This window comes from Acanthisitta chloris, unplaced genomic scaffold, assembly GCF_000695815.1.
Source record: "Acanthisitta chloris isolate BGI_N310 unplaced genomic scaffold, ASM69581v1 scaffold18512, whole genome shotgun sequence".
NCBI lineage: Eukaryota > Metazoa > Chordata > Aves > Passeriformes > Acanthisittidae > Acanthisitta > Acanthisitta chloris.
In genome coordinates, this window is record NW_008661268.1 from 32,813 (window position 1) to 46,774 (window position 13,962).

At 39.4% G+C, this 13,962-nt stretch overlaps 1 protein-coding gene across 1 annotated transcript in view; it reads left to right on the forward strand.

Moving 5' to 3' along the window:
- Positions 1-13,962, forward strand: part of NFATC3 (nuclear factor of activated T-cells, cytoplasmic, calcineurin-dependent 3) — a gene marked incomplete at its 5' end in the record, with an annotated part of 46,854 nt that overhangs the window by 19,494 nt on the left and 13,398 nt on the right. The window contains 6 exons of the mRNA XM_009070173.1: positions 4,323-4,522; positions 5,256-5,428; positions 6,182-6,322; positions 7,694-7,749; positions 8,385-8,511; positions 9,693-10,724. Of these exons, the coding sequence (XP_009068421.1) occupies positions 4,323-4,522; positions 5,256-5,428; positions 6,182-6,322; positions 7,694-7,749; positions 8,385-8,511; positions 9,693-10,724 (1,729 nt within the window). The remainder of the gene's footprint in view (positions 1-4,322; positions 4,523-5,255; positions 5,429-6,181; positions 6,323-7,693; positions 7,750-8,384; positions 8,512-9,692; positions 10,725-13,962) is intronic.

The window sequence follows — 13,962 nt, forward strand, 5'->3', positions numbered from 1 at the left end:
ATGTGATAGAAGCACAGTCTCTCCAGAAGCTAGTGGGTCATTTTTTACCAAAACTTTGGCCCACTGTCCCCCCCAGACTCTTGTCTTTGGTTATAGACACTGTGAATTTTTGATTGTACTTTGGCAGAATCCATGCCATGCCTGGAGTTTCACCTCACGTATTAGGCAAGATTTAAGAGGGAAATGTTACTTCTAAAACACCAGACTGATTACTAAAAGTTGGGGATTTTTTTATCAACATGTTTTGACAGTCTGTCCAGCTGCCTGTGTTGCACTAGCACATCAGGCTGCCTCATTAGCATCCACAGCCTGTTAAACTTACTGTCTTTTTGCTGCAAATACAGCTGTTGGGAACACAGGAACACTGTGCAGCCTGGTCATTGCTTGCTTAAGACTGGGATATGTTTCTTTGTAATGTGGCCCCTGTTCCTGTGATCAGGCCCTGAATTATCTTCTAGAAAGTGGGAGATGGGTTATTCTCTTCTTCCCCACTCCCCAGCTCACTTAATTGCCACACATATTGCACACATTGCTTATATTTATGGCTTTACATTGTGTTTTCTCTTTTTAATTTAAACCTTGAATAAATGCAGTGAACTATGTGCAATGCAAATGTGTAAGTTTTAGGTCTCTGCTACCTTGCAGTGCGTTACCTACTGTCTGCCTAACCATATACATGTGTGTGTTCCAGCCCCTCTAACAGGGCATCATTGCAGATCCTTTACAGCTACTCATTTGAGACAAAGCTATAGTGGGAACATCTGATTGACATCGTTCAGGATAGGCCTTGTTGGCTTTGATTGTTTTGGGACTGGGTTGCACTAGTGTGGCTTTTAAGTTGGTATGAAATTATCAAGGTTTTGTCCTGATGTTATTACAGATAATTTTTGGGGTGCCTTATTTACCTGTTTCCGAATTATGACATGCATCAATTTCTTCTAAGTTGCTGTAAAAGTGTATTCTTTTGCATTATGGTATTTTCCTTGTAGTTTTCTTGGGGCATTAGGTTTCTTGGTTTGTTTGTTGGTTTGGTTTTTCTTCCGTTTAATATATAAACCAGAAGAGATGTGACTAAAGGTGGTACTAGTGCATGAGTCTTGTAGAGTTGTTTCTTCTTCTGAAGCTGTAGTAATGTAGTTTCGAATTTCCACTTTGATACACTAGTGTACCATAGTGATGTGAGACAGTCAAGCACACCAGCTTGTGTCAGAAGAGATCTGACAGATGTACTTGGTACCCTATTGATATATAACTAGTCAGGGCAGGGGGAGCATTTGGTGTCAGGCTTTCCCTTCCCACAAGATGCTTTGCATAAACCAAGCCTTATATATACAGGAGGTTTTCTGGATGAGCATGGAGGGTGAACTTTGCTCAAGAATCATGGAAGCAAAACTGGTGCCATGGCTTAGAGCAGTTCAAATGTGTGTGGCCATAGAGCCCAAAGGCAATACTGGTGCAACTGCTGGTGTGGGGTATATTTTCCTTCTCTCAATCAAGCTGCTGCTCTGGGTAGGCTTCTTCAGGGGTTGGGTTCTCCATGGGCTGTAGACAGACCAGCTTTGTTTCAGAACAACCCCCTCCTTATCTCACCTATCACCAGTGTCTCTAGAACTGCTCAGTACATGTCCATTGTTTGGGAAGGGGAAGAAAGTCTTAACTGGGAATTAGCTTTGTCACAGTGACCGCGTTTGGAAGTTAGCCAAAGCTTTGAACAGGTCTGCCTTGTAATTTTGCTAATTCCCAGTATTAGAGTGAACACATTTAACTAACGTCACATTTAAGCTGGATTCCATTGTGTTGAGATTTAATTTTAACTCTGAGGAAAATGGATGGTGGAGCCAGAGTGTTGAGAACTTGGGGCAAGGTGGCTGCTGTAAATGCTAAACTGTGGCCTAGATTTTCTTTAAACTCCTAAAATAATAGAAAATATTAAAATAATTATTCGATATCTAACAGAAATTATCTTTTGGAAATACACTGGAGTCCTGCATGAAGTATAAAAAGTAACTTATGCACATGTATGTATTTAACTGGTGTAACAGTCCCTGTGCTCCACTGTCATCAGGACACTAAGAGGAAAGTTTGTTGTGGTCCAGTTGTGTTCCTGTAGTTTACAGGTGACTTCTGACAGATGAAGGGAGAGAAACCTGTCAGTACATTGATGGGCACAGGAGCTTCTTTATATTGACTGTAACATTTGTAAATATTTGTTTGCCACGTTTATTTACATGAGCAGCAACTCTGATAAGCTAGACTGTCTCCACTCAATGGCTGAGGGGTCAGTTTGGTTTGGTGGTTGTTTTGGTTTTTTTTTTTTTTACTTTAGCATAACCTGACTTGTCTATGTACAATGCAGTACAAATGTCACAACTTCTAAAAGGCACAACAGCTGGCAGCTGTTTTACTTCTCCCAAGAAAGGTTCAAGTTGATTTGAGGACAACAGAATTTAGAATTTCTTGTCTACAGCCATGAAAACCAGCACAATCTCCTTATGGCAGTAATCACCTAGGGATCTCCCAGCCCAGAAAAGCAACAGAAGCAGTAATTCTGAATAGTTTCTTTTCTTCCCAGCCACTTGAGGAAAAAAAAAAAGTAGAAGAATGGGCATTTTCTCTGGGAAAGAAATGTCATGGTCCAAACACTGCAATGGTATATTCTATTTGATTTATCAAGCTTAGTGTCAGCTGCTCAACATATGAATATTGTTGCTCCCTAACAGTTATATACTGTTGGTGCCTGTAGATTTTTTTGTCTGCTCTTTATATTGGGATTTGTTTTAGTGTGTGTGTATGTGTGTGCTGGATTCAAAAAGGTGAATAACAAGCCTCAGATATTGTTTTGGGTTTGAGTAAGCTCTGTTTTATTTGTCTAAGGTGGTCTAGATTTTGGCTGTTCTGCTTCTTAGTCTTTGGGCAAATGGGAAAAAAACACAAACTAAAATGAATGGAACAGAAACATGACCATGCTGTTGTATCTAGATAGGTTAATTAATGAATACGACATCTGGACAAAAGCATTCACAGAAGGCTGAAAGCTTTGAGAGCTCTTTAAATTTCCAGACTTCTGTTGGAAACCAAATTTCAATTCTTGATTGAGAAAGCTCTAACAGAACTGACAGGACTGGTAGGTGCTGTCACAGCCATAACTTGAGTATAGAAACCACACGTGTTTGGTGTAGGTAAAACTCCTGCCAGGAGCAGCGGAGCTGATTGCTGGGTGTGGGTGTGCTTTAGGCTTTTGTGCTGCTGACTACTGGTATTAAATTACTCTTTTAAGTAGGTTAAATTGACATGTCTTGTTTGGTTTTTAAGTGTTAGTTCTGTAAAGAGCTTGGATAATATTGTTGTGTGACCAAATAACTCTCCCTAGAGACAAAAATATTGACATGACAAAACCACATTTAAAGAATGACTGTCTGGCCCTCCCTCCCCTTTGAACATAAGTTGATGTCAAAGTCAATGAAATGTAAATTTGCTCCAATGCAGTTTAGAAATTACATAACTTGCAGTGTGCATCAATCTGCCAGTGGCAGGAAGGCGAAGTCAAATGGAGTTGTAAGACATATTTGATAGGCTTCAGATTAAAAATTGCAGTGGCTAAAGGAAACTTTGGTCTTACTGTTGGTTTCGTTTGTTTCTTGAAATCTTCTGGATAATATTACCAATGTTTTACCAAAAATGAGCTTTTTCTTTTAGAGTCTATTTATTATTTTTCTGATGTTGCAGAAGTTCTGCTATTAGCTCAAGCAGCAGGTGGGGTTATAACAGCTCAGCTCATTGGTGGTTAGACCTATATTTAAGAAAAGGAAGATGATGAATTAACATTTACAAAACTTTGGTTTTAAAAATATATTCTTTGCCCAAAATAAACCACTCTTGATTTTATAGCTGTGAATTAAATTTTCTTTGTTCTTACATGTTACATTTGCATTCACAAAACCTCTTAAGTCTAATAAAATCACTGTTGCATAGTAGAAAACTGAAATATTTTAATATTTCCAGAGTCTGTGTGCAGCTCAGTAAAACTGGTAATTTGGCTTTGATTGAAAACAATATCAGAAACAGCCTTATAGCATAGCTTTGAAGTAGAAATTCTGTAGATAGAACAATTCTCTGAGAGATTCAAAAATGATAATGAAATTTTGATATCCATTTGTTCCAATAATTGTTGGCAATACTTGTGTTTGGGCACAGATACCTATCCTCAGTTTACTGATTGCTGAAGTGTTGGAAGTTTGGAGTGAAATATGTGGTTTATAAGTCTTTGTACTGGTTGTGAAAGCCAAGTAACATTTTCCTGTTGCATCTACTGTTTCCACCAGCTCCTGGGCTACAGTGAAAAGCCAGTCAACCTGCAGATGTTCATCGGCACCGCGGATGATCGGTACCTGCGGCCTCATGCCTTCTACCAGGTGCACCGGATCACTGGCAAAACAGTGGCGACAGCTAGTCAGGAGATAATAATTGCCAGCACTAAAGTTTTGGAAATTCCACTTCTTCCTGAAAATAATATGTCAGCCAGGTACATCACAGCATAAATGAGCTCTTTGCTTGCTATGTGTCTTTTTCTTTGTTCATTCGTGCAAAGGTGAAAGGAAAATCTTGTAGAATGGCATATTTTTCACAACTGTGGGTCATGATTAAGATAGACACATCTCTTAAAACATGCCAGTGTTGAGGCAGTCAGAAGGGAAGGAGGAGAGAGGCAGGGAAGACCTTGTGCATGTGTTACCTGATTGGAGTGTGTCTCTCATATGAATAACTGATCACTGTGTGGAATGGTAGCTGGGAATTGATGGATACACTTTGTCATTGTCTCTCATATGAGACACACATCACTGTATGGAATGGTAGCTGGGAATTGATGGATACACTTTGTCATTCTCTAATCTTTCCTAAGGCAGAACTAAATATAGGTCTCTTGCCCCTTGTAAATGATGTTTACTATGTTAAATAACTTACTTGGGAGGTTAAACAATGTGCAATAACAAATAGCCTTTTAAAGGTCAAAAGAAGCAGCAGCTAGACATTTACGAGACAAAATGTTTTAACAGTTCTTGCTGCTGTTTTCACGCTAACAGATCTTTTAATCTCAGACATTTCAAGTAACACTTAAAATAGCATAATGTGGGGGGAAAACAGCATGCTTCATTCTTTAACAAAAGAAAAGCTTACAGAGGAGACCTTGGTACCACTTTGATTCATTTTCTTTCATTTCTTTCCTGATCCATCTGTCCGTCCTCTCCCGTCTCCAGTATCGATTGTGCTGGAATCTTGAAGCTCCGCAATTCAGACATAGAGCTGCGTAAGGGAGAGACAGATATTGGAAGAAAGAACACCAGAGTGCGACTTGTGTTTCGTGTTCACATCCCACAGCCCAGTGGAAAAGTCTTATCTCTGCAGACTGCTTCCATCCCTGTTGAATGCTGTAAGATTGCTTTAACTGTACATCATTTATACTCCTGTTTTCTGCATGTTTTGTCATTCTGACAGTGTTTATGGTCAGAATCACATCTAACAAGTGTGTAAGGAGCATTGTGGGTAAAGAGCTCAGTTACCAAAAATGAATGAGACTTTAAAGAAAGATGGGACTTGCCAAGTCTAGCCTGAAGGTTTAGAGGAAAACCAATGTGCTAGGCTTTAAACTTAGTGGTGCAGTCACACAGCTTAGCAGCTTCAGTACTTTGTGTGTGAGCAGAGACAGCTGATACCTCTCAGAGAAAACAGTCAGTGCAGATAGAACTAATACCATTTTATTTAATAGTCTATACCACTACTTGTCTTAATGCAGTATTTCTGGAGATCAGCTGAATTTCTAGAAAGATCATTTGTTAAGTCCTGGAACTAAGGAATCAAAACGTGACCTTCAACAGTCTAAATTTCTTCTAGAATTCATTTTGCCTATAAAATACTGAAGTAATTTTTAAACAAGTATTCCTAAACTAAGAATTTCAGTTGCTGTAACAATAGACACTGTTGGGATTTGTGGCTTCTTAGTGTTTTCTATTATTATGTCATTTCAACATAATTTTAAAAACAACAACAAATCACATACAAATACCATTTGTTTGTGTAAACAGGAGGTCATTACAGCTTCACCCCGATTCTTCAAGTTGGAATCTTAAAAGAAAATTTACTATGATTAAAATTGTGAATAATTTTTCCCTTAATATTTTTAAAGCTCAGCGATCTGCTCAAGAACTTCCTCAGATTGAGAAGTACAGCATCAATAGTTGCTCAGTAAATGGAGGCCATGAAATGGTGGTGACAGGATCCAATTTTCTTCCAGAATCCAAAATTATATTTTTTGAAAAAGGACAAGGTAAATACTGTCTTGCTGTTCTTTCTTGTAACCAAAACCACTATCTGAGCTTGATTTCAAGAAGTGAAGGGTGTTTGAAAAAGGGAAGAATGTCCTGAGTAGTAATCCAAAACTTCATTTAGGCACTGATCTTGTACTGGTTAGCAATTGTTAGTGAAATAGTACTTCTGATTCAGGAACATAATGACAGGGTAGCTGACGTTGAGTTGTGTATATTTGAAAGATCATACCATCTATTTTCTCCTTTTTAGAAAAAAAAAGTGGAAAGGTGAAAATGGGAACTAGTGGCAATGTACTATTTGGCATTGCTGTCATGTTACATCTGACTTAACCATTGCATGGGAACTCACTCCTAACCTAATGAAGTAACTACTAGTTAGAAAACAATAATGATTTTTCCCCATATATTTACATAAGAGTAGTTTCTATAGAAAATCTTAAGGGATGCATCTTTCACAAAGCCTCAGGCTCTGGCTCCAGTTTGGTGTGCAGGGTGAGGTTTGGCTGTGGCTCTGCTGGATTTCCATCTGTAAACAGCCAAGTGAACTTGCATTTACTTGGAGGTAAAACACTGGCACTGAGCAGTGGTTGGACCAGCAGTGACCTCTTAGAAGTGTACTAAACACTAGTCTGTCAGGTATTAATTGCCAAGGAATCAGAAATGGTGTAGTCAGTTGTACTTCACGATTCTCATTCCCTGGAATCCAAGTTCAGTCTTGTTAAAGCAGCAGTGCTGCTGCTACACTGCAGGTTCTCTTGATAAACTGTTTGAACTCCAGTCAGAGAGAGCTCAGTATTCAACTAAGGGTAGAGATTATGCTAGGTCAGAGCTGAGAGAGGTTCCCCAGGTGATTTACTGCCCTCCCAACACGGCCAACTTGCCCAGCATTTGCATCAGGGTCTTTGGGTTCGGGGGAGGGTGTTCAAATGTATAACCTGTGGGTGAAATTATAACTTATGTTATCTCTCACATGGTGACTTCAACTCTTAAGTCATCAGTATGTTTGTTTGAATAACTGGAAGTGTTAGCAGTAATTTAACTACCTTTCAAAAATGTTTTTAAAAAAATGGGGAAAAAATCCCTCTGTCCACTTAACAGAACCCACTGCCTCTTTTGGAATTCAGTCTGAGTGTATGGAATCAGCACACTGTTAAAATGTAGGAGTCAGCTTGCACTGTCTGTAGTGCTGAAACTCCTCAAGTATCTCTACACTTCAAAATTTGTTTGCAATGTACCTCTGTCAGTAAAATGGCCTCTTTATCACTGAAAACAAAAGTACTTAAATACTTAATATAAAACTGGATTTAAGACAAATTAAGTGGTTTTGAAAACACGTTTTACTTGAATTATTTGTAAATTTCTCTCAACAGATGGACGACCTCAGTGGGAGGTGGAAGGGAAAATAATTAGGGAAAAGTGTCAAGGGGTGAGAAACAATTTTCTTTTATAAGTTTTTGTTTTAAAATGAGAAACTAGACGTCTTCATTGTTGTTCTGAAATTTAGTCTTCATTTAGTCGAGTAAGTTGATCTCCAGCTAATTCAGACAGACTGAGGAGACTTCTAAATTGGCTTAATACTATAAAGTAGCCATTAGGGTGATACTTTGAAGGAACTGGAAGTAGTATTCTTGTTCTGAAAACAATGGAAAAAGAACTTGAAAATTGAAAAAAGGAAACTTAAGATAATTTTGCTAAGATGACAAATAATTTCCAGTGCATTAAAATTTTTCTAACAAGCTTAATGGTCCAAATTGCCATTCTTTGACTGCTAGAGTTTTTTTAATGCTTTGGCAGATGAATAAAACATCCTTCAGATGATGTGTCTATTTAATTAAGGCATTATCTTCAGAGCACTTGTGTTTAAAGGAAGAAAAAAAAAGTCTCCAAATGAAAGTTTGTTTATAGTACTGTTTTACTACATAATGTGCATAAACTTGAGGTTTGCCGTCTTGAAAATATCCCTGTGCTTTAGTTTTGCAATAAGTGTTAGTTTTTCTGTAACTAATAGCAATTTCATTTATATTTGATATGTAAAACCTTTTTGTTTTGATTTTCATATAGGCAAACATCATACTTGAAGTTCCACCATACCATAACAAAACCATTACAGCTGCAGTTCAGGTGCAGTTTTATCTCTGCAATGGCAAGAGGAAAAAAAGCCAGTCTCAACGTTTTACTTACACTCCAGGTATTAAATGAAAGATAAAGTTGCATTTTTGTTTTTTAAACTAGACATTTGGTAGTAATTCAGGCAGTCTCAGCCCTTTATCGGGTAGGTAAGACTAGATTTGAATAGTTTGTAAAACAGCTTCCTAAAGCTTGTCTAATTAAAAAGCTGAAATACAGAGTGCTAAGCTGCAGTATTATGGTTACAGCCAGGTATTTCTTCATGACACTTCTTACAGAATAATTTTTAGTCTGTTTTTCTTTGAGAATGATCTCAGAAGCTGCTCTTTAAATAACCCTGGTGATGACATAGAGGATAGTGAGATCATAGAAGGACAGGTTTATGCTTTTTTTTCTTCCTCCCCTCAAATATCCAAAAAACCCACGTTTAGATACAAGGAAGAACAAAATATTTCCCCTCCATCCCCCCACTGGACACACTACAGCTTACTAAGAGAAAATAGTGTGTAACTTAGCCAGAAGTGAAAACAGGACATGTTAGCTGCAGATTGAGTTAAAACATCTTCAGACCTCCCATTTGGTGTGAGGAGGTGGTTACTAGGAGATGTGCAATTCCTGCTCCTCTGCCTTTTTTTTTTTTTCCCTTTGTTTTCCCTTAAGAACTGCACACCCACTTAGAGCAGACAGAATTCCCAAGGTCCCACTGATGGTGGTGTGGGACCCTTTAGTACTGCTTCGAGCACTTGAGGTCAGATAGCTGAAGGAGTCTATTTAAAGTCAGACATGGATATTAATATAAGCTTCTTAAAGCTAATATATATGCTGACAAAGCTAACTTCCATTGCCTTACACAATTAAAGATAAGCTATGCTCACTTGTGTTCTAAAATTACCTTACTTCATGCCTTCATGTGTGATTCAGACAGTGTTACCTAGGTGTCTGGTACTCAAAGTACACATTGATTTTTATTTTTTTTTACCAGATGTCCTTAAAAATATACATTGCATATGAGGGTGTGTTAGAGGGGAGATAACTGCCTTTGAATACATGCTAAGAGTGTTCTGGCTTTTCAGGGTTAATATAGCAGGCATAAAGTCAAAGGAGATGAAAGCAGAGCAAAAGAAGGGAAATTAGAGCAAGGACATTAACAATATTATTGTGGTTGTTAAGCAGCAATTAGTGTGTATTTATCACAGGATACAAATGGGTTGGAATTGTAACACAGTGTTTTACTTTTTGTAGTTATAATGAAGCAAGAGCACAGAGATGAGGTGGATTTGGCGTCTGTTCCATCTTTAGCCCTGCCACACACCAGCAGCGTCCAGGGCCTTCATTCTATCCGAACTCAACTGCCTTCGCCAGAGCAAGGGCACCCACATGACAATTTACTGTCCACATCACCCAGGAGCCTTGTGTGTCCAGCCCAAGCACCATACACAGCAATGGTGACCTCGGCAGTGTCTCACCTGCCACATATGCAAGGTAGAAACCTCAGTCCAAGTGAAGAGTGTCATGTTTTGCCTCCTGCTGTGGTTCAGTCTTTTCAGGTAACATCAGCACCTCCTGTGAGGCCTTCTTACCAGCCTATGCAGTCTAACGACGTGTACAATGGACAGTCTGGTCTTCCTATGAACTCTGCCTCCAGCCAAGGATTTGATGCTATTTCATTTCCACAAGACACAGCTGTACCTCACTTGATAAATCTTAGCTGCCAAGCTCTACCACCAATGCAGTTTCATTCTTCAAACCCAGGTTCTGTGTCAACATCGAGTCCAGCAGGGCACCCTCTAGCACACCCAGCTCATTCAGGACAGTCATCTTCTCACCTGCCATCCATGGGGTACCACTGCCCAAGCGCCGGGCAGGGCTCCATCCCTTCAGCAATGAGTCGCTCCCTCGGGCAGTCTTCTCCCCAGCAGCTGCAGCAAGTCCCGTACCATTCGACAAATCCAGCGTCTGCTTCATCCCCATCCCCAACAGCTTCCCACCCGCTGGTCCATTCGCCACTGTCGGGACCTTCCTCCCCCCAGCTCCAGCCTATGCCTTACCAGTCTCCGAGCTCAGGACCTGCCTCTTCCCCTCCGCCCGTGGCGCGCTCGGGCCAGCACTCCCCCCAGGCACACAGCCCAGCGCTGGGCGCGCTCGTGCACCACTCCGTGTGCGACTCATCTCCCTTCGCTCCCGACGCGGCAGCTGTTAACATTAAACCAGAACCTGAAGAGCGAGAGTTGAATTTTCAAACTATAGGACTGCAGGACATCACACTAGATGATGGTAAGTAGCTGTAATGTTCTAATAGTGGGGTGTAATCTACGTTAAACTGCAAAGCAGGCGTGGGAGGGTTGTTTTGTTTAGAACGCACTCCTCTTCATGCTAGGAAATTTGTATTGTCAATCAGGTCACACCTTTGCATCCAAAGCAACAAGTTATTAAAACTGATTATATCAGCTGTAAATTTGTAGTTACACCGTTCAAGTATTTTAGTCTAATTTGCCCATAGATTTTTGGGTTTGTCATTAAAACAAGGCTTGAGGGTTAACTCCTCCACATGGACACCTTACGTTCAGGGAATTGCTTTGAAGCCTTTTCTGATTGTTTCAGTGAAAGTCATGATAAGATTTGGAAGTTGCATAGAAGTAGTTTGGAGTCTTGTTTATTGGAGTTGCCCCAGTTTTGAAGGGCAGGCTAGTGTTTTGAAAATCTATCCCATGCGTTTTGGCGCTGTCTTAGTCTCTTCACATACTCTGTCGACACGCTGCCATCATTCAGCACCTCTGCTCACAGTGGCTGTTTGCTTTCTCCACTCTGGCTACCTGTTTGAGAAATTCACTTGTTTAACACAAACAGAACAAGGGCATTCTACAGCTCAAGGCCAGGCTTCCAAGGGTCTCTGCTTTAAATGCTTGGACAGTGAAATTTGCAAAACATATCCAATCAAGTGAGAAAAGAAGAAATAACAGATGCTAAATGTCAGATTATTTAAGGTGTAGAAGCAAAGCAATTGACAGAACATGTCAGGCTAGTAAGACTGGGAGAACACAAGGCCTGGCCTCAAAAGATGTGTAAAATGGTTTTGGTATTGATGAAGGGAATCTCACTAGTGCATCTTCTCTAGGCTACCCTTAACTGTTGTGGTTTGGGTTTTTTTAACCATCCCTAGTAATTACTTAATTGCATCAGCAGTAGTGTAAAGACTTAAGTGTAGGTATCTGTTAAATATCCCTGTCAGTCCTAGCTCCTGGAGCTTTGCTATTGTTACCTCCAGACAGTAGTAATAAGAAATAATTTAGTGAGAAATGCCTTTAAAGACACAGCCTACTAGGAGGAAAATGAGAGAAACTAATATAGTTGGGCTTTCAGTTCAATGCCCACCTTAATTAAACAAAGCTCTCTTTTTAGAAACACTGTTTATCAATCAACTTAACTTTATTTAGAAAAGAAGGAAGAGACTGACTCTATCAAGGACCTTTTGAGAGGAGAAGTGCAAAGCTTTGTGAAACAGCATGCAACAAAAAAGTAGCATTTTCTAGTTCTGTATAGGAGAGTGAGAATGAAATCTAATATTAGTTTCAAGAAGTGTCAGGTTAGAACCTACCTTTCTTATCCTTCTTCCCTCCACACCCAAAAAGGAACATGTAGAGGTAAATAAAATGCAACTAAATACTGTAGTTACTGTTCACAATGGAAGTAGAAGTATTCAGTATTTATGAGCATCTTGGCAGTTTGTTTATACTTGTTCAGAAATTCAAATGGATGCACAGTAAAAAGAGACAATTTTTTTCCCTACTTCACAAACATCGGTTGCTTTTAGAAACTGTTACCATTGCTTAACACAGTGAAATTACTGAGTTGTTTCTGTGCTGACAAAGACATCAAACCCCAGGAAAAGCTGTAAGAGCCACACCTAAAGCATGGACACTTGCTAGTAGTTTAGAGAAGTGTGGTCAATATACATGTGAGTCCAGTGGCCACAGCTTTATTAACTTCTTTTTGAAAATAGTGATTGTTATAGAAATTTACAGAAGTTCTGATAACTGGGTGATCAAACAACACACTTCCTATTAGGGAAACTGAACATGGATTTAATTGCTACACTAGCACTTGGCAGCAGCAGTAGGTTTGGAGACAGAGGGGTTTACCTGTCTGTCCATTCCAAGCTGCTGCCATGGGATGAGGGCCTGGGGGTTGGGTTTGGGGCTTGTTTTCACTTTTCAATCCTGATGTACAAATCAGATGTTGATCCTGAGACCTGCTGTACCAGAGGTCTTGAAGGGCAGTGATAAGAAGCAAAGCTCTTCAGTTCTCTCAACAAGAGTGAATACTTCCTCTGCTTAGACAGCTTAAGAAAAAAACACTTATTTAGACAGGAACACTTTTTTAAATAATGTATCTAACATATTAGTCTGGTTTAAAAAATAATTTCAAAAATTTTCTTTCCTGTATAATTGAATTTCAGTTTCCCTGTAGATAGAGCCAGGCACAAATAGCAAAGAGGTTAGTCTACAATGATGTTATAACAATTAAAGAAAATGTCTACACATATTTGCATACATAAATGACTGTTGATACGGTATGTTCTCCCAGCTAATACATCAAACCTTAAAGCTATATTTAGTTGAAAAATAGGTTTTTAAGGGTTACCAATTAAGGCAAATAAACCTTTCAAAATAAAATTCTAAGGCAAAGCCCATTGAAAATTCTTTAATCAGGTCTGAATTACTGACCTTAAGTATTTCAGTCAACAGTCTTAAACAAAAACCTCAAAAAACCTCTGAGATCATAAATTACCTCCTTTCTTTTAAGTAATGTGCACTGTTTGAAATTAAAATAGTAGATACTTTCCTTGCCAAGAAAATACACTATTTTAAGAAATATTTTACAAGATTGCAGTGTAGTATAGAAGTGCTACCTCATGACAAAGTTAGTCCTGGAATGACTTAGCTGTGTAGCTTGGCACAATATGACTTAAAATTCTTTAAAAACAAAAACCTGACAAAAACACACAAAACCAAAAAGAACACCACCAATACCACTCCCCCCCACACCTACAGGAATGGCAGTCTGAATAGTAGTCACATAAATTCCTTTAAGTAAGACTCCTAGAACTGAATCTTACTGTCTCTTCAGCCAACGTTTTCTTCGAAACACACCAAAAAAACCTCCAAATCCATTGCTTAATACAGAACTACAAAGCTGCTGCATCCATCAGTGCTCAAGCCAAGAGCATCTGGATTAGCCTTGATCCAGCATCTCCTGGAAGGTGCAACACATCTGCACTCTTCATTTACAGCTTCCCTGCCAAGGCCAAGATGTTTCCAGTGACCAAATGGAGTATCTTTCCAAATTTTGTTGTATTCCTTTGCCCTCAAGCAGTTCAAGCAAGCTGGGCTCTGTTGGGACCTGGAGTCCACACACGACTGAAAGGCAGATCCCTCACCTGTGTGTCTGCATAAGGGACACTTTTCCTTCCCCCCACCCTTACTGAAGTTTGTGTGGCTCTTCATTTTCTTGT